General features: G+C 49.3%; 1 protein-coding gene across 1 annotated transcript in view; it reads right to left on the bottom strand.

Annotated features, from left to right (window-relative positions):
• Window positions 1-826: 826 nt before the first annotated feature.
• The window catches only part of PNPLA6 (patatin like phospholipase domain containing 6), a 42,192-nt gene continuing 23,799 nt past the window's right edge, over window positions 827-19,219 (bottom strand). Inside the window, 16 exon segments of the mRNA XM_043979106.1 lie at window positions 827-1,386; window positions 1,567-1,676; window positions 1,792-1,888; window positions 2,233-2,352; window positions 2,465-2,617; window positions 2,700-2,848; window positions 3,612-3,728; window positions 4,875-4,944; window positions 7,826-7,898; window positions 7,900-7,940; window positions 8,310-8,466; window positions 8,563-8,681; window positions 8,833-9,015; window positions 9,105-9,273; window positions 9,348-9,411; window positions 9,558-9,698. Coding sequence (XP_043835041.1) covers window positions 1,315-1,386; window positions 1,567-1,676; window positions 1,792-1,888; window positions 2,233-2,352; window positions 2,465-2,617; window positions 2,700-2,848; window positions 3,612-3,728; window positions 4,875-4,944; window positions 7,826-7,898; window positions 7,900-7,940; window positions 8,310-8,466; window positions 8,563-8,681; window positions 8,833-9,015; window positions 9,105-9,273; window positions 9,348-9,411; window positions 9,558-9,698 — 1,835 coding nt within the window. The 3' untranslated portion in view covers window positions 827-1,314.

Raw genomic sequence — 19,219 nt, 5'->3', positions numbered from 1 at the left:
GCTATGATAGATAGATAGGAAAGTTTCGGCACCACCAGGCTGAACTAGGTCATTTTCCTTTATGTACACTCCTAATCACCTTATCCTAGTGTATTATTTCTCTCTTTGTATATCCTCTAATTTCCCTCGTAAATAAATCTTTACAAAAGCAAACAAGGACTCATGGCAAGCAGTAATAAGAGAAAAGGAGTGGAGCCTAGACAAGGGCCCCCAGTTCCAGGGGCAGCAGCAGAGGAAAGGGAGAGGTTGACTAGAGCCCAAAGAAACCAAGCCAGCTTGGGACCAGGAAGGTCAGGAGAGAGAGGCTCTTGACTTCAAGTGAGGAGGCTCAGTGACAGGTGAATATTTACAAAGCAATGAAAGGAGAAAGCCTGAGGCCAAACAAAAAGGTCCCCAGGTTAAGTTCCCGGAAGGACTGGAATCCCTAGGAGGTTGGAATGTGGGTCAGTGAGGACTGAGCCCAGCCCCAGGCCCTTCTCAATTCTCCCAGTGGGAGAACAGAACCAGTTCCTTCTTCCTGGAATAAAACCCAAACCCCTTAGCCTAGCCCCTCTGCCTTCCCATCTTTGGCTCCCCAATCGCACTCGGCGAAGCCCCACATCTCTGATCCCTGCACAGCTTCCTCACTCTTTCCTACACCAACCTAGCACATGCCCAGCATGCCTTTTGTCGCCATTCCCCAGTCCTCTGCTCTCCTGAGGCTTTCCCCCAAGCCCATTCCAGACCCCCAGGCCTGCAGGGCCCCTTCCCTGACGGGCACTCTCTCACTGATGCACATTATCGACTTCCCTCACAAGTAAGCCCAGAAAAGTACTATTAGGATCTGTATTATGCAGCATCGTGGGTAAGAAAGGAAAGAAGGACCCTCAGCAGGCCTGGTTGGTCGGGGCTCTGCATGTTTCTTCCCGTGGGTGTGTCCCTGGACGTGAGGCTCACAAGTGTGTGCCCCCAAGCCCAGGCCTCCAAGAGCCTATGAGAGTAGCTGGACTGGACTGGCTTAGTGGTGAAGTGTGGCCCCCTTGTGGCCACCAGGGTAAACAACAGCCTAGCACCTGCCTGAGGGGATCGGGGATTCCACAGTCCTTGGGTCCAGAAGGCAGCAGGCAAGCATAGAAGCTATGAGCATTTATTTTGGGGGGGAGGATAGGGGTCAATTCAGTGCAAGCCCCCCACCCCAGGGCAGCTCAGTCCAGTGCCAAGTCCAGTGCAAGTGTCCCCATCCCCACCTTGGGCTACACCCTTCCCTTGGCTGGGGCCCAATTGGCCCTGGAGTCACTCCCAAGATAGGAGGGTGGGACCCCCTCCAGAGAGGGCTCAGGTCTCTGCAGTGGAGCCCGGGGGATCCTGGGGGCGGCCTCGCCGGTGCCTCAGACTCTTCTCCTCATCCTGTAATAACAACAGCCTTATGTGGGTCACAGCCTCAGCCAGCCCCAGACAGGGGCTAGGACAGGGCAGAGGAGAAGAGAGGTGGTTGGGAACGCTTTGGGGCAAGAGTCTCAGAAGTATGGACAGTCTGGAGAGCTCCAAGGAGAACTGAGGCGGGAAACCCTGGCTTGTTCTACTCACAGTCTCAAAGGTGCTGCTGGGGGTCCCCCCTCCAGGGGAGCCCCCTTCATCTCGGGCTCCATCGGGACCTCCGTCCTCTTCATACTCTGTCAGACAATCTGACTCCTCTCCTGGGATTTAGGGGGAGAGAAAGTCACAGGCTGACCAGGCCTCCTCCACCCCCCCCCCCCACCCCCCACCCCCACTCCGGCCCAGGTCCCAGGTCTTGGCTTCCCCTGCCCTCACCATCAGCATAGCTGTCAGACACATAACTTTTGGTCGGCTCAATCCGGGACACAATCTCTGCTAAGTCAGTAAAGCCGGCACTGGGACAGGTCAGCACCTAAGGAGAGCCCGCCACAGGAGGCAGTGTGGATGTGTTTCAGGGGGTGGGAGGCAGTGTGTATGTGGTATGGGGGGTGGGAGGCAGCTTGGATGTGGCATGGGGGGTGGGAGGCAGTGTATAGCAGTGTATATGTGGTATGGGGGGTGGGAGGCAGTGTGGATGTGGTTCAGGGGGTGGGAGGCAGTGTATATGTGGTATGGGGGGTAGGAGGCAGCTTGGATGTGGCATGGGGGGTGGGAGGCAGTGTGGATGTGGTTCAGGGGAAGGAAGGAGTCCACCATGGGAGGCAGTTGCAGGGGAATCCACCACTAGGGTGGAGAGGTGAGGAGTCAGCAACTCACGTCGGTGGTGCGCCGACTCTCATTGAGGTCAGCAGAACGCCTGTCCCTCAGCATCTTCTCAATGATGTCCCCACGGCTCCAGCCACCAAACACCACCTTCCCATGCTGATACCCCACGTCCTGCAGGGCCAAGGGAAGGCTGGGGGCAGGGGCTCTTCCCCCACGCTGAATCCAAGCCCACCTTGAGCCCATTCCTGCCCCCTGCTCCTGGCCTCTTCCCTCCCATACTCACGTAGATCTGGTCAAACTTGCCGAAGTCCATGGTTTTGAAGCAGTCTATGGGTGGGCGCAGATACTCACAGTAAGAACTTGACTTCACTATCTCTAGCTGCCTCACACAGGACACGTAGGCCAGGCGGGACTGGATTTCGGCCATGTCCGGCACCTGCAAAGGAACAGGGCAGCCCTCAGCCTGGCCCAGCCCGGACCCTCTGTCCCCAGGCTCTGGGGTGGGAGGCCTCACTCACCTTGACCTTCTCGGCCCAGGGGTTGAAACGTTTCCAGAGGAGCCACCAGCCCGACAGACTGTCCCCATAGTTACTCAGGTCGGTTTCATCCTGGCTGCCGACGTCTATGGCTATCACCGTCTTGGCCCCCATGTTCCGGGCAATATCAGCTGGGGGGAAGAGAGGGTAGGGTCAGCCACTACAATGGAGAACCCAGGGAGCACAGAGGGGCCATCGCAGGCCAATGAACACGCGACCTCTCCTTCTGGGGGGTTGGGACACGGGGACCTCTGAGCTCTGCCCCAGGCCACTGGATATCCTTTCTCTGTTGTCTCTGGGTCCCCACTGTGTCCAGGAGGGGCTGCCCGAGGTGGGGCCACAGGACAGGCAGGGAAGGAGAGCCTTCCCCTCACCCCGGCCCAAGCAGCCGTCACAAAGAAGGGCTGGGGTGTGGGGCAGAGATGGAAAGGAAGCAGGAGGTGAAGGCAGAGAAGGTGGCGGCAGGGCACCACACCACTGCGTTTTCCCGAATGCTTCCTTTTCTTTGCTTTCTGTGTGTGGCTGTGACACATGTGGAGTCACAGGGGACCTGCATGAACGCCAGGGGCCTGAGGTCCTCAGAACTAAAAGGGGCAAGCAGAGGCACCTGTTACTGAGGGAGAACAGGGGAGGGCGTGAGGCTGCAGCACGATAGGGGAAGGAGACCGGGTGCTCACCCCCAGAGGCCCTGGGAAGGTTGCTAGGACTGGTCCGGAATGGCTGGAACTGGAAGACTGAAGCTGGCGGGAGCCTATCAGAATATTCTCTGCGCTTGTGGGCTCCCAGGTTCCCGCGTGCCTCTCATGAGCACACCCGTGCCCACATACACATACAGCCATGCTCATCTGTGCCTGCATGCACCGCCCTGCACCCACCCCCAGCCCGGCCACTTGCCTGGCAGGTTGTTGATGTAGCCGCCGTCCATGAGCAGGTGGCCATCCTTCGGGTCACAGAGTGGGGGCAGGTAGCCCGAGAGCGTCATGCTCGCCCGGACGTACCGCCACAGAGACCCTGCCCAGGGAGGGGGGACACCGCGTCAGGCCCCCCACCCAAGGGCCCCCCCCTCACCTGAGGGGGAGCCAAAAGCAGCGCCCCCCGGTGCTGACCTGGGACATTGTTAACATAGCACCCATCCACCAGGAGGTGCCCATCCGAGGGGTCACACAGGGGGGGCAGGTACGGGCTGTAGGAAGAGCTGGCCCGGACGTACCGCCACACGCTGCCTGTGGGGGACAGAGTGGGAGGGGAGTGTGAGAGAATAGGGGGACAGAGGTGGCAGATGGGGAAGCGACAGAGTGGGCAGGGTGTGAGGGAGAAAAGAGGACCAGCAAAGGGATGGTGTAGGGTAGGTATGAAAGCCTCTGCTTTCAGAGAGGGGCAGCACGGACAGAGAGCTGCTGCAGGAACACTGGGCCAGGGGTCCCCACACATGGAGGAACGGGAGCATGAAGGGGGCAGAGCGACTGGGGCAGGCAGGACGAAGCGGGGAAGAAGGGAGCAGAGACCCGTGTGGAGACAGGATGAAAACAGAGGGTGAGAGAAGGAGGACAAGAGGAGTGCCACACTATGGGAGGATGGGGAAAGTGAGAGAGGAGGAAAAGGAGAAGAGGGGATGCAAGGGGAGGTTTCATCTTGGGGGAACTGGGGACCTTTTGTGGGGCCCCCACATCTGCTCCCAGCTCAGGGCCTGTGAGTCCAAACTGTCCAGAGGGTCCCTGGTGGGTTAGCAGGTTAGAGGTTAGAGGTCAGTGGGGCCGGTGAGCCCTGGCCAGCACCCCAAGGCAGATAGGCAGCTCCGCTGTTAACAATGTCCCAGATGGCTCAGCCCCAGCTTCCCTTGCACCCAGACCCTTGAAAGCTGAAGAGCGCCACTCCCCCAACACTCCCCCTCATGCCCTCCCTAAACAGAAGACCGGGGCACTCCACAAGAAGCAGGCCAGCCTTCCTACACAAGAGCCCTCAAGTTACCCCATTGAGGAGGAACTTGCCCAGGGACAGTACCAAGGTTACCATCAAAGGGTTAGTAAAGTGAGTGTTCCATCTGAGCAGGCCGAGCCCCTGACACCCTCCCCACTCCCCCTCCCTTGGGGCCAGGTCCCTTGAAGGGGAATGAAGGTATGGGCCCTAGAAAAAAAGGATCTGGGGGGGGGGGCCTACCGTCCTTATGCACACGCATGGCTGAAGCTGTGATATCTGTGGTCACATTGAAGTAAGGCAGCCACAGATCCTGGAGGGAGAAGAGACGGTGATTAGGAAACAAAGATGGTGGACAAGGGCATGGGAATGGGAGCACAGTGCTCACTGAAGACTGAAGAGAATGTTACTAAAGCCTCACTTTTCTCTTGGTAAGAATTACATCTAAAGATTTTTAAGAAGCATTATAATAATAGCTAACTATATACATAGTACATTAAGGTTTTAAAAACACTTTATGTATGTTATTTCATAACAACTGTATCTTTGGAGGTGCCTCTTCCTCACCCTCCTTGTGCCCCCAGGAATATAACCCCAATAGATAAGGTCCCTGGCTTACACCTCAGGAAGTATTCTACTCTCACATAAATAAAAATAAGGATGACTGTCTTTATATGCTTGTTATCTACCCCCTTAGAAAAGAAGCTCCCTGTGGGGTAGGGATGGTTGATTCTTTGTACTTGTATCCCTACAGCTGGTGCATAGTAGGTGCTTAATAAATGCTGGTAGACAGATGGATGGATGGATAGAAAGCTGTCAGTCTCCCAGGGGTCTTAACCTCTTTTGGGTCCTGAATCCCCTTGGGCCACAGTTTGGGGAAGGCTGAGGACCCCTTCTCAGAATCATGTTTTCAAATGAATAAAATAAAATACATAGGACTACAAAGGAAACTAATTATGTTAAAACTACAGTTATCAAAATATTTTTTGAAGCATGTTCACAGAACCCAAGTTAAGAACCCTGTTTGTGGGCAGCTAGGTGGCACAGTGGATAAAGCACAGCCCTGGATTCAGGAGTACCTGAGTTCAAATCTGGCTTCAGACACTTGACACTTACTAGCTGTGTGACCCTGGCAAGTCACTTAACCCCCATTGCCCCGCAAAAAAAAAAAAAAAGAACCCTGTTTAATCACTGCATTGTTGGTGGAATTGTAAACTGATCCAACCATTCTGGAGTTCCAATTTGGAACTATTGCCCAAAGGGCTATAAAACTGTGCATTGCCCTATGAACTGACAGTACCACTACTGGGTCTGTATCCCAAAGAGATCAAAGAAAAGGAAAAGGATCTATTTGTTACAATCATAGCAGCTCTTCTAGTGGTGGTGAAGAACTGGAAAACAGAAAAGGAAGCTTCCTTAACTAAGGAATGGCTGAACAAGTTGTGGCATATGATTGTGATGGAATACCATTTGGGCTAAAGAAATGACAAGCAGGATGGTTTCAGAAAAACCTAGAAGATTTACATGAAATGATGGTGTGAAGTGAGCAGAAGCAGGAGAACATTGTACACAGTAACAGTAATAATGTAGCAGTGATCAATTAGAAAGACTTTGCTATTCAGGTCAAGACAATGACCCTAGACAATTCAAAGGACCCAATGAAACATATGCATCCACTTCCAGAGAGAGAGAATTGATAAACTCTGAGTGCAAATTGAAGCATCTTTTTTTTTTTTCACTTTCTCTATTTTTCCTAGTTTTGTCTGTGTGTATTTTCTTTTGCAACATAGCTAATATGGAAATGTTTTACCTGGCTTCACATATATAATAGACTATCATATTGCTTGCCCTCTCAATGGGGAGGGGAGGGGCAGGAGGAAGGGAGAGAATTTGGAATTCAAATTTTAAAAATAAATGTTAGAAACATGTTTACATGTAGTTGGGAAATATTTAAGGAAATAAAAATGTGTTTAAGGAAAAAAGGAACCACCCCTTGTCTAAGATGAATAGGGCATGACCAGAGGGAGAGATTGTCACCTCTGAAGCTGGGAGGTGTTAGACTAGTGGGCAATGTGTAAGAGATCTGAGAGCCCTCAAGGCCAGAAATAGCAAAGATACTAAAAAGGAACCTGGGGGAGGGGAGGGGAGGGGAGGGAAAGGGAGGTGATTTCAGAACAGAAAGGATGGATAAGAGTAAGCACTGGTGGAATGTTCAAGGGGAAACCATGGATAAAATGGCAGCTGGGCCCCAGAAAACCAGCCTGGCCTGACAGGCAGGGGCAGCTATGTGGGGAAAAACCAAGTGAAATCTCTCGCCATGAGCAAGATTCCAGCATAGAGTCAATGTAAGATGAGGGTGCACTAAGGAGGAAAAAGGGAGTGGAGAAACAGGCCCCAATAGCCGAATGTGCCAAAAGGAGGGGCAGGGGCAACAATGCCAAAGCTGAGATCAGAGGGTCAAAGGCAGAGGGCTGATCTCGGGGCCAGTGAGAAAGCATCTTATGGCCTCAGGATCACTCCCATCCTCGCTGCCCTCAGGAGTCTGGCCCTATCTGAAGGAATGTGTCTGCTCCTCTGGGAATCAGTGGGAGGCTCAGAAATCTGAGCAGCATAAGGGCTAATTGTGGCATGACCTGAAGCCCATGCCCAAAGCCCCTGGGCACAAGGTTCCAAAGCAACACTGATGCATCCCAATAAGAAGTTAATGGCCACCATCCACAGGGTTAGAACAATGGTCCCAGACAGACAGAAAGAGGGAAGGACAAGGGGAGCTGAACCAGTCCCCTGGGGTATAGAGCAACCTCACCCCATAAGATGAAAACTGCTTGTCCCAATCACATGGAGCTATGTGCCTGCCTTGCAGGGCCCAGCCCCCGGCTCCCTTGGGGGCCTGCTGTAAGCTGTCATGTGGAGGCCTGCTGGGCCCAGAAAATGAGTAGGGGCCATTTCCCAAATCCTCTGGGATAACAGGAGCACACCCCCCTGGAAGGCCCTTGTGGCAGTGGTAAATGGGATGGGTGATTGGGCCAGTGTCTGGACTCAAAATATAAAGCCAAATGCCTGAGGGTTTGACCACAGAAAGAGGTGAGGGAGAGAGCAGGGCAAAGATGGCATAGCATGGGAGGGGAGAGAGAATGGGAGAAAGATGTCTGAAGATCAGGATGAGGAGAATATCAGAGGGGAAGGGGCAGCACCTCAATCTGTCTGTCCTGGAAAACCCGGTGGATACTCCGGTTGAAAGCAGAGCCTGAGAACATGGAGGTACAGGTACGTGAGGTCCAGCACCGGCTCAAACACTGATGTCATGCTCTGTGGGAGACAGAGAGAGGCAGCCAGGGAGTTTAATGCTAGGGGCTGATGGGCATGGGAGCTGCTAAGATTCACAGGGGGATACCCGGGGGGCCTGAGGGGCTTATAGGGGGACACCTGGGGGGCCTGAAAGATTCATAGGAAGCCACTGAGGTTAATGGGGGTGGGAACAAAAAGGGCACAAGGGGCTACTGAAGTTTATATGGGAGACACCAAGAGACCTGAGGCATTCACAAGGGGACACCGAGGGAACCTGAAGGGATCACGGGGGGGGGGGGGGGGGGCCCACTAAAGTTTGTAACAGGCCTGAGAGGTTAGAGAGGGATGTCAGGGTGCAGCAGGGAGGGGTGGAAGAAGGCCTAGGAGCACCTTGGCCCATTCTCGAGCACGCTGCTTAGTACGACTAGCACTGCGTTCTTCTGCGTAAAGTGCCCCAATGAAAGAGCCAATGGACGTGCCGCCCACCATGTCCACGGGCACGCCAGCCTCCTCCAGAGCCTTCAGCACCCCAATATGGGAGCAGCCCCTGGGGGCCAAGGAACAACCATCAGACCCCAATCAAGAGCTGGCCTTTTTCCAGGCCCTCCCCACCCCCTTGTCTAGGCTTGGCACCATCATTTACCTGGCCCCGCCCCCTCCCAGGACCAGGGCAATGGTGTTTCCCGTCAGCACCCGTGCCAAGCGGGAGAAGTCACTGTGGCGGTCAGCACGGCGAGAGAAGACCTTCTCGTAGAGCTCTCTCTGGGGAGGCAAAGGGAGAATGTGTGCTCGGTAGAGGTGGGGGGAGGAGCCCTGACCCACCACGCAGAGTCTCCCCTATCTTTTCCTCCTGCCCTCCCCCGATCTGCACCAGAAAGCCTCCTCTTTCCTTCATCCCCAGCCCCAGCGGTACCAGTTTGGCAGGGCTGCGGCGGGAAAAGAGACGGCGGGGGCAGCGGAGGTGCAAGTGGCCAGAACACCAGCTGCGCATGTTGAGCCACTCCACTGTGCGGCTGGGCCCCGGGCCTTCCTCTCGGTGCAACAGAACCAGCTGCTTTAGTGCCCGCACGGCCGTGCTCTCCAGCCTCTGCTCCAGCTGGGCAGGAAGTAGGAAGCAGACCTGAGTTAGGACCGGCCTCTGAGGTGACTCTGTGACATGAGGGGCTAAAGGTCAGGGATCAGCACCTGGCCAAGAGCGGGCTCCTGGTCCCCCAAGCCCACGATGAGGATGCAGTCAGCCTGGCGCAGGCAGCGCACAGTCCAGGGGGTGAGGGAGCCATCGGTCTGGTAGAGCACGATTCGGTGTGTGTCCTCTTGTTGGGCCAGCCAACCTGACAGCCGGAACTCCTGGATGCTGCAGGAGGTTTGCGAGGATGAGTGCCAGGCCAGCAAAGGCCTCCCGCCCCTTCTCCCACCGGAGCCCCTCACCTGTCCAAGGCTGAAGCCCCGAGCCGGGCCCGGATGATGTCGCTGTTGAGGAGTAGAGTTGGGCCTGGGGGAAATAAGGACAGGTATCAGGGGACACCCCCTGTCACTTCCCCCACCCCCTGCCACCACCACCCCACTCTAATCCATGAGCCACCAGACCCCGGGGCCTCTCCCCAATGCCCACCAAGGCCTCCCTTCTTCCACACTGACCGATGGCTCTCAGAGCATGTTGTAACTCCAGGGTGAAGGCCACCATGGGCACCTCTGCACAGACAGGCAGGACGGCCACCGTAGCCAGGTTACTGGCTGGGTTGGTAAGTTCCGAAGGAGGCGGCACACCAAGCCCTGAACCTGGGGAGAGACCAGGGAACACCCTGAACCATCCATACCTTCTACTATCCAATCCCTCCAGCTCTCAGCCCTGTCCCTAGTGTGCCCCCATCCCTCCAAACCTCTGCTTGTCCCCAGAGTCACCCCCATCTTTCCAACCCTCTGTCCTGTCTCCCTCCAGACTCTCCCCCAGCCCATAAGAGGCTGTGGATGCAAAGTGGGGTGCGAATAGGCCGGCTTCTTGAGGTCTAAGGAAAAAAAGAAAGTGGCTGAAATGGAAACATAATCAACACCCACAAGTCTCTCAGTGACTCAAGTCAGAGGACCTGGTACATCATGGTGAGACCCCATGCCACTGTGCTGACTGCTGGCATCCAGGGGACCAAGGGGGACTGACGAGGGCAGGAGCACACAAAAGCCCAACCTGTTACACACTGTATGATGGGTGCCTCTGTCGTCCCAGTGGTGAGGCTGAAAGCACCTCAAATCCCAGAGAGAGAGAAAACAATAAAAATCAAGATAAAAAGGTCAACTGGAAGAGAGGACAGATAGCAAAGGCCTCTGGATGGGAATCTGCAAAGCAGACTGTAGAGATGGGAGAGAGAAGTGGGTCTCCCATCCTGCTGCCACAGCCTGACCCCAAAAAGGACAATGGTGGGGGGCCAAGGCAGCCCCAGGGAGAGCCCTGAAAAAGCCCCAAGGAGGCAACCAAAGACCAGAAAAAAGACCCCAGATTTACAGCCCTCTAGTACAAAGCCCTCATTTGACCCCAGAAGAGGTGCTGCTCAAGGTCACACAGCCTACAAAGTGGCAGAGCCGAGCCTGGACCCCACGTCCCCGAATTCCAAATTCAGTTTTTTCTCCAACACTGCATTTGTCCAGGTGTGTGCTGGGAAAAGAGGATCACCCTCTGTGGCCTTTTCTCCTTAGGGAGTGGAACCTATGGTGTGGAACCTCACTCATCCTGCCTGCTAAGGCTGCACCAAGAGCTGTCTGACCCAGATCCCTGGAGATGCCCAGACCACCCAGGCTGGGGGGAAGGAACAGGGAGACATGGTCTGGAGAGTCCTAAAGGGCACTGGCAGGGGCCACAACAGTCTCCGCTACCAGGCTCCATCAAGACAAGAACTCCTAAGCCAGGAGCATCACGAGTGGGCCAAGTCTGGGTGCTGGCAGAGGAGATGCCCGGGGACTGCTGGAAACATTAGAGAGGAGTGATCACCCTACATTGCCTTCTCTTCTCTGGGCCTGCATTTTCTCCTTTGTAAAACAAGGGAGCTGGAAAGGTCATCACTAAAGATCCTCCTGTCCAGTGACCACCACCCCTCTTCACAACAAGGAGTTTCCAGGACAGCAGAAAGGGAACATGGGGATTCAGTAGCAGAAGCTGCTGGAAGACATCATCAGAAAGACAGTGAAGTTCACGTCCATGGGAACTTGAGGCTCCCCCAAAACAGAAAATGAAGACAATAGCTTATTGTGGTCCCGGATGAGGGTCAGAGCCAATAAGCCTAGTCTCGTGAGAAGGACCTCTGATAAGAAGGTACGGCAGGAGTGCTGCTGCCCCCTTCACGGCTAAGTCCTTGGACCAATGCTCACAGAAAGGTGGTCAGGACGATATTGTCAAGTCCTGGGAAGGCCCATCCAGAGCCAACTGAAAGGCAATGTGGTATAGTGCTAGACTTGGGAGTCAGGAAGACCTGGGTTCAAATCCTGCCTAAGACTAGCTGTGTGAAAGGGACACTTCTCTGTAAAATGAGTATCCTCATGGTAGTGAGAAGGATCAACTGAGATGATTTCTATAGAACTTTTAAGGTTTACAAAGTGTTTCCCACCCAAATTGGTAGAATAACCAATGAGATAGGAAAGCCACAACCATCCTGACTTGGGCCAGAAGCTGCCCTTGAATCATCCATATGGTTCTGTTGGAACCACATTATCAGAAGAGACCAAGGGTAAAGAAGGAATCTTTCTGGGTCTGTTTCAGTCACCAGTAAAATGGAGATAAGAACTATTAAGAACCTACCATGCTATAAAGGCTTCAGTTATGGTCCTGGCAACAGACTGTGCCTACCCGCTAAAGGTCAAGCTAAGGCCTAAGACTTTAAAGTCTCAGCACCAGGGAGCTGTCCACCAGACAATGAATTCTTTGGCCCAGGCAATCCAAGAACACAGAGAAAGCCACAGAGTGGTTCCCCCCACCCCTGTGTATCCCTCCATCAGCTCTACAGAGATGATAACAGAGGGACACAAAGTGTGGAGAAGCAGTTTTTAGATTTTCAATCAACAATAACTTAATTGTTCACACCCCAAACATAGATGTTTGCCCAGTGAGTCAATGTGCTACTAGAGGAACTGAATGGCGTCAATATTGATTTTAAGGCATACCGAAACCAGAAGATAGGAGGAACATGCAGTTTAACACAAGGAGGGCTCACGAGTTCTCTTAAGAGAGACGAATGAAGGAATCGGGGGAGTTGTTTTCATCACAAGCCCAAAAGGAACAAGAAAGAAACTTCACTGAAGGGGCCACAGTGTGATCTCACTTGAGACAAGCACAAGCCAAAAAGCCCACCATAACAATAAGAGCAGCTTCTACAAGGAGGACATGGGTGGAGCAACTTCCTCCACCTTAGGGAAGAGTCCTTCTAAATTGATGAAACACATCTCTGTCCTCTTGGGGAGGGCTGGGATAGGGGGAAGGAAGAAACCATGGGTGTGGAATTTGCTGTCAGATGTGGTTGTTTGGTTAGCAAGCATTGCTTAACTGTTTTTCTTTGCTGCAAGGGAGGACTTGGTGGGGAAGAGAGAAAACATAAGAAAATTATTTTAATGGAAAAAAAATCCCCAATGTTATCCGCTTGTTCAGTGGGGGTGGGGAGAACCCTCCAAATTAAATCAACATGGAAGCATGGATCGAGAGCTGGAAGACACCTCATCAGCCATCTGCCCCCTTGTTTTTCAGATGAACAAACTGAGGCTCAGCGACATATATCAAAAACAAGTGACTTCAGTGCAAAAGTGAGTGCAGGGAAAGATGGTGAAAAGAAGTAATCATCCATCCTCTGCAGAAAACCCCACAAGGAGGGAAGCCCACCAGCTCCAGAGATAACCCATTCAATGTTGCTACAGCTCTCGAAAGTTGGGAAGTTTTTCCTGAAATCAAGCCTAAATCTGGCTCTTTGCAACTTTGCAATTAGGTGCTCCTGGTTCTGCAGTCTGAGGCCAGACAAGAGGAGTCTGGTCCTTCTTGCGTATGACCACCCTCCGAATGCCAGAGCATAGCCACCATGTTCTTCCACTGTCACTTTTTTCCAAGATTTTCTTCTACTGTTTCAATACATTCTGCAAATCCCCAGCAAATTCCCAAGTGGATCAGCCACCAAATTGGTTAAGTAAAATCTAAGGTTTCAACGGATTGAGCATGCAGCCTCACACTTTCAGTTTTTCATTTACTAAAAAGATGGCGAAACCTTCAGTGCCAATGTTGCCCAACTTTGACCTGAGTCTTATTGTCATTTAAAGTTGTCATTGTTTACTTTTATGAACTGATGCAGAGTGAAGTGAGAACCAGGAGATATATGATTAGAACTGTATCATAAAGACAAAACACAACTGTGAGAGACTCAAGAACGCTGAGTGACACAGTGACCAAATGTGTCTCCAGAGGATAGACAAAGAAGCATTTTACCTCTGCCTCCTGGGGTGGGGTGGGGCGGGGTGGGGATGGACTCAAGCTGAAGAATGGCGCATTTCCAAGGCTGTCCTCCATGAGGTTGCCAGATGGCTCTCCCTAAAGTCTGACCATGTCACACTCCTCCTCAATAAACCCCAGTGGCTCCCTATCACCTCCTCTATTTTCGGTTTGTTTTGTTTTGTGTGTGTGTGTGTTGTTTTTTGCAGGGCAATGAGAGTTAAGTGACTTGCCCAGGGTCACACAGCTAGTGTCAAGTGTCTGAGGCTGGATTTGAACTCAGGTCCTCCTGAATCCAAGGCCAGTGCTTTAGCCACTGCATTTGGAGCCTCTTGTGACCCAGCCCCTTCCTGCCTTCCCAGTGTCCTCATATCTCACTCCAGCCCATTCCTCTTTCCCCACTCCACACACAGACCCAGTGAGGTGGATTCTCCGTGTCCCAGCCCTGGGCATTTTCACCAGTTGTCTGTCCCTCATGCCTGGAACTCTCTCCCTCTTCCCTTCTGCCCCCTGGCTTCCCTGGCCCCCTCCGGGTCTCTGCTAATATCCCACTTCCCACAGGACACCTTTCCTAATCCCCCCAATTCTCCTGCCCTCCACCGCTTATGTCCAGTCGATCCTGCCTAGATTTTGGCTGCCTACAGCTGTCTGCATGTCGTCTCCCCCGTTAGACTGTGAGCTTCTTGGGGGCAGAGCCCGTCTTTTGCCCTTCTGTATATCCCCAGAGCTTAGCCCAGTGCCTGGCACACAGTAGGAGCTGAATGGCTGCTGAGTACTGCCTTTCTAGGTCACTGTGGGGATCCGGTAAAGCAGGCAGAGCATCGTGTCTGTAGTCCAACAATCAGCTCTACTCCCGTGGGTCACCAGCCCAATGCTCTCCACCACATTTCTCCTCTCTGGTTCTTCCTGGCCGTCCTTACTTAGGCTATGTTCCTGCTATTCAGTGTTTCCCTTTCCCTTACAACTCCACTCACTAAAATGCTATCCCTCATTCAAGGTCTTTATCAAAAGCCCTCTCTTCACCCCAGAGTCTTCTTTGATCCCCCCAGCCCATCCTCACAACTCCTTCTACTCCTTTTTTTTTTAAAAATCACACAGCATTGACCACATTCCATCAATCATTTTAATTACTTGTACGCATGTCTTATCCCCCTTACTTGATTATCAGCCCTTTGAGGGAAGGATCATGCCTTATCTCCATCCTTCCTAGCTCCTACCACACAGCCTTACACATTGTAGGTGCACAGCAAAACGGGGAATTAATCAATGGCTTATCTTTATTTTAACCTAATTTTAGATGTATTTCAGGAGAAAACCAGCCACCTATGAATGTGATTCAGCATGTCCCCAGGTGGAAGGAGTGAGAACCAAGAGACATTCCCCAATAGGTAAGTGATTAAAGGAATGGTCAACGAGTCCTTCAAGAAACATATGAACTAGCGACTACCATTTGAAAAGACGGCTCCACATCACTGATAGCTCTGCCCAGAAGCAAGGCCTCAGATGACGATGCTTCCTCTGGGGCGCTGACCTGCTCCCATATCCCACCACTGGCAGATAAGCCATTGGAGGCTGGGAATGAATGGTTGTGTTTGATAACAAATACTGAGACAGTTCAGGCTGTGCTTACAGGAGGACCCCGGCTACTAAGGCCCCTAAGGGATAGTCTGGGGGACTGAGAGAAGATATGCTAGAGCTCCAGAGCAAGAAGGAAGAAACAATGATCTCTCTGAACTGACACCATTCCAAAAGGGCAAAGCTCAAAGATAAAAAGCCTAGAGATCAAGAGAACAAGACGGAACCTTAGAAAGTCCCTAGGCTGGAACCCTCATATTATAAAGAGGGAAATTCAGTTCCAGAGAGGAGAAGGGACTTATCCAAGGTCAAACAGATAGGGGTGAAAGAAAGCAGAACTCGAACTCAGGCCTCCTTAACCCAGTGTGCCTTGCAGGCATGGGCCTTCCTGGTCATACTATAGGTTTACACACACATCAGTCCTTTTGTCTCACCAAGATGTAGACCTGGAAGGGGCCTCAGAGGCCACTGAGTCCAACCCCTCCCTGTATCTTACAGATTAGGAAACTGAGGCTCATTCAGGCAGTAATAGAACCAGGATTTGAAACTAGACCCTCTGGATCTAATGCCCCCCTGTCCCATGATGCCCTCATTGACCTCATAATAACAGGGATAAAAGAGCCAGGTATCTGAGTGCCTGTAGCTGTTTGGCCAACTCAGATCCAGTGGATCAGGAAACCCTATGCCACGTGCCCTCGAAATCCTGCAGGCATTTCCTGCAGAGCCTCACCAGGTCATGACCAGGCAGAGGATGCCCTGGGGTGTCTCCAAGGAAAGGACGGACAGCCTGAGAAGAGGAGAAGCTGGCAAGGGTCCACCCACAAAGGCCCGGACACAAGACACACCTCCCTGTGATGCTGGTGGGCGTGAGCAGCAAGGAGGAGAGGGGAAGAGGAGGCCCTGGCAGAAATGGACACTTTCTAGGCCACAGGACCAGAGATTTGGGGAGGTCCCCTAGTGGGGTCTCCTTCATTTTACAGAGGAGGTAGCTGAGGCCAAGAGAAGGGAGGTGACTTGCCCAGTTACAGAGCAAGGAAGGCTCTAAAGCAATATTCAGAATAAGATTTTCTTGACTGTCTAGGGCTCTACCACTATACCGCCTGACTGTTTCTACCCAAACTCTCAGACAAGTAGGGAGACTGTTAAAAAAAAAAAAAGAGGGACATGCACAAACTGGTACAGCACCTAAATTTTTGAAGAAGTTGAATGAGTTACAGGAGTAAATAGACAATAAAACTATACTAGTGGGGGACCTCAACTTTCCCCTCTCAGAACTAGATAAATTTAACCAAAAAATAAATAAGAAGTCAAGGAGGTAAATAAAATTCTAGAAAAGATAGATATTGATAGATCTCTGGAGAAAGTTAAATGGGAATAGAAAGGAATATACCTTTTTCTCAGCAGTACATGGGAACTACACAAAAACTAACCATGTATTAGGGCATAAAAACCTCACAACCAAATGCAGAAAAGGAGAAATTTAAATGCATCCTTTTCAGATCATAATGGTAAAAAAAAAAAATTACATTCAATAATGGGTAAAGGAAAGACAGATTAAAAATTAATTGAAAAGTAAATAATCTAATCCTAAAAAAATAAGTGAGTCAAAGACCAAATCATAGAAACAATTGATAATTTCATTAAAGAAAATGACAAGACAATATACCAAAATTTATGGGATGCGCCCAAAGTGATACTTAGGGGAAAATTTATACCTCACATTGCTTACATGAATAAAATAGAGAAAGAGCAGATCAATGAATTGGGCATGCAATTTTTAAAAAAACAGAAAAAGAACAAATAAAAAAATCTCCAAGTAAAGACCAAATTGGAAATCAAAAGAGAGATTTAAAAAACCACTGAACTAACAAATGAAACTAGAAGCTGGTTTTATGGGGGGAAATAACAATAAAACAAATAAACCATTGGTTAATTTTATTTTTAAAAAAGGAAAGAAGAAAACCAAATTACTAGTATCAAAAATGAAAGGGGCGAATTCACCACCAATGAAGAGGAAATTAAAACAACTATTAGGAACTATTTTGCCCAATTATATGCAAACAAATTTGATAAATGAGGTGGATGAATATCTACAAAAATATAAATTCCCTAGATTAAAAGAAAAAATAGAATACTTAAATGACCCAATTTTAGAAAAAGAAGTTGAATAAGCCATTAATGAACATTCTAAGAAAAAAATCCCCAGGGCCAGATGGATTCACAAGCAAATTCTACCAAACATTTAAAGAACAATTACTCCCAATACCATATATAAACTATTTGGAAAAATAGGCAAAGGAGGAGTCCTACCAAATTCCCCTTATATAACACAAATATGGTACTGATACCTAAACCAGAAAAAGCCAAAGTTGAGGAAGAAAATTATAGAATAATTTCCCTAATGAATATTGATGCAAAAGTTTGAAAAAAAATACTAGCAAAGAGATTACAGTAATATATCACAAAGATCATATACTATGATCAGGTGGGATTTATACCAGGAATATAGGACTGGTTCAATATTAGGAAAACTATCAGCATAACTGACCATATCAATAACAAAACCAATAGGAATCATATGATTATCTCAATAGTTAGAGAAAAATGCCTTTCATAAAATACAGCACCCATTCCTATTAAAAAACACTACAGAGCATAGGAACAAATGAAGCTTACCTTAAAATAATAAGTAATATTTATCTAAAACCATCAGATAAGTAATATTTATCTAAAACCATCAGCAAGCACTATCTATAATGGGAATAAGCTAGAAGCCTTCCCAATACAATCAGGTGTGAAGCAAGGATGCCCATTATCACCTCTATTATTCAATGTTGTTACAAAAAATGTTAGCTATAGCAACAAGAAAAAGAAATTGAAGGAATTAGAATAGGCAATGAGGAAACAAAACTATCACTCTTTGCAGATGATATGATGTTATACACAGAATCCTAGAGAATCAACTAAAAAACTAGTTTCACTAATTAACAACTATAGCAAAGTTGCAGGATATAAAATAAACCCACATAAATCATCAGCATTTCTATATACAACCAACAAAGTCCAGCAGCAAGAGATAGAAAGAGAAATTCCATTTAAAATAATGTAGACAGGGGCAGCTAGGTGGCACAGTGGATAGAGCATCTATTTATTCAGTACCATAGCAATCAACCTACCAAAAAATTATCTTATAGCGCTAAAAAAAAAAAAAATGAAATTCATCTGAAAGAACAAAAGGTCAAGGATATAAAGGGATTCAATGAAAAAAAACTGTGAGGGAAGGGGGTCTAGCCATACCAGATCTAAAATTGTATTATAAAGTGGTAATTATCAAAACAATCTGGTACTGACTAAGAAATAGAGTGGTGGATCAGTAGAATAAATTAGGTACATATTACATTATATTAAGTTACCATAGTAATATATGATAAACCCAAAGACCCAAGCTTTTGGAACAAAAACTCATTATTTGACAAACACTGCTGGGAAAAGTTGAATCCATTATGGCAGAAACTAGGTATAGACCAACATCTCATACTGTATACCAAAATAAGGTCAAAATGGGTACTTGAGGGGGCAGCTAGGTGGCAGCCGCTGCAGTGGATAAAGCACCGGCCCTGGATTCAGGAGTACCTGAGTTCAAATCTGGCCTCAGACACTTGACACTTACTAGCTGTGTGACCCTGGGCAAGTCACTTAACCCTCATTGCCCAGCAAAAAAAACAAACCAAAAAAAATGGGTACTTGATTTATACATAAAGAGTGATACCATAAGCAAATTAGGAGAGCATGGAATAGTTTACTTGTCAGATCTATTTATAAAGAATTTAAAACCAAAGAAAATATATAAAGCATTATAAAATATAAAATAGGTAATTTTGGTTATATAAAATTTAAAAGCTGTTGCACAAACAAAACCAATGCAAGCAAAATTAAAAGGAAAGAGAAAACTGGGGAGAAAATTTGCAACAAGTTATCTTTGATAAAGGTCTCGTTTTTAAAAATTATATAGAGAACTAAGTCAAATTTATAAAAATGCAAGTAATTCCCCAATTGATAAATGGTCAAAGGATATGAACAGGTAGTTTTCATACAAAGACATCAAAGCTATCTAGAGTCATATGAAAAAATGTTCCAAATCACTACTGTTTAGAGAAATGAAAATTAAAACAACTCAGAGGTATCACCTCACAGCTGTCAGATTAGCAAATATGACAAAAAAGGAAAATGATAAATGTTGGAGGGGACGTGGGAAAACTGGAACACTAATGCA

The sequence above is a fragment of the Dromiciops gliroides genome, chromosome 1 (assembly GCF_019393635.1).
Source record: "Dromiciops gliroides isolate mDroGli1 chromosome 1, mDroGli1.pri, whole genome shotgun sequence".
In the NCBI taxonomy this organism is placed as follows: Eukaryota; Metazoa; Chordata; class Mammalia; order Microbiotheria; family Microbiotheriidae; genus Dromiciops; species Dromiciops gliroides.
Note: the sequence above shows the minus strand (reverse complement) of the source record. Positions and strands in the feature narration are given on the sequence as shown.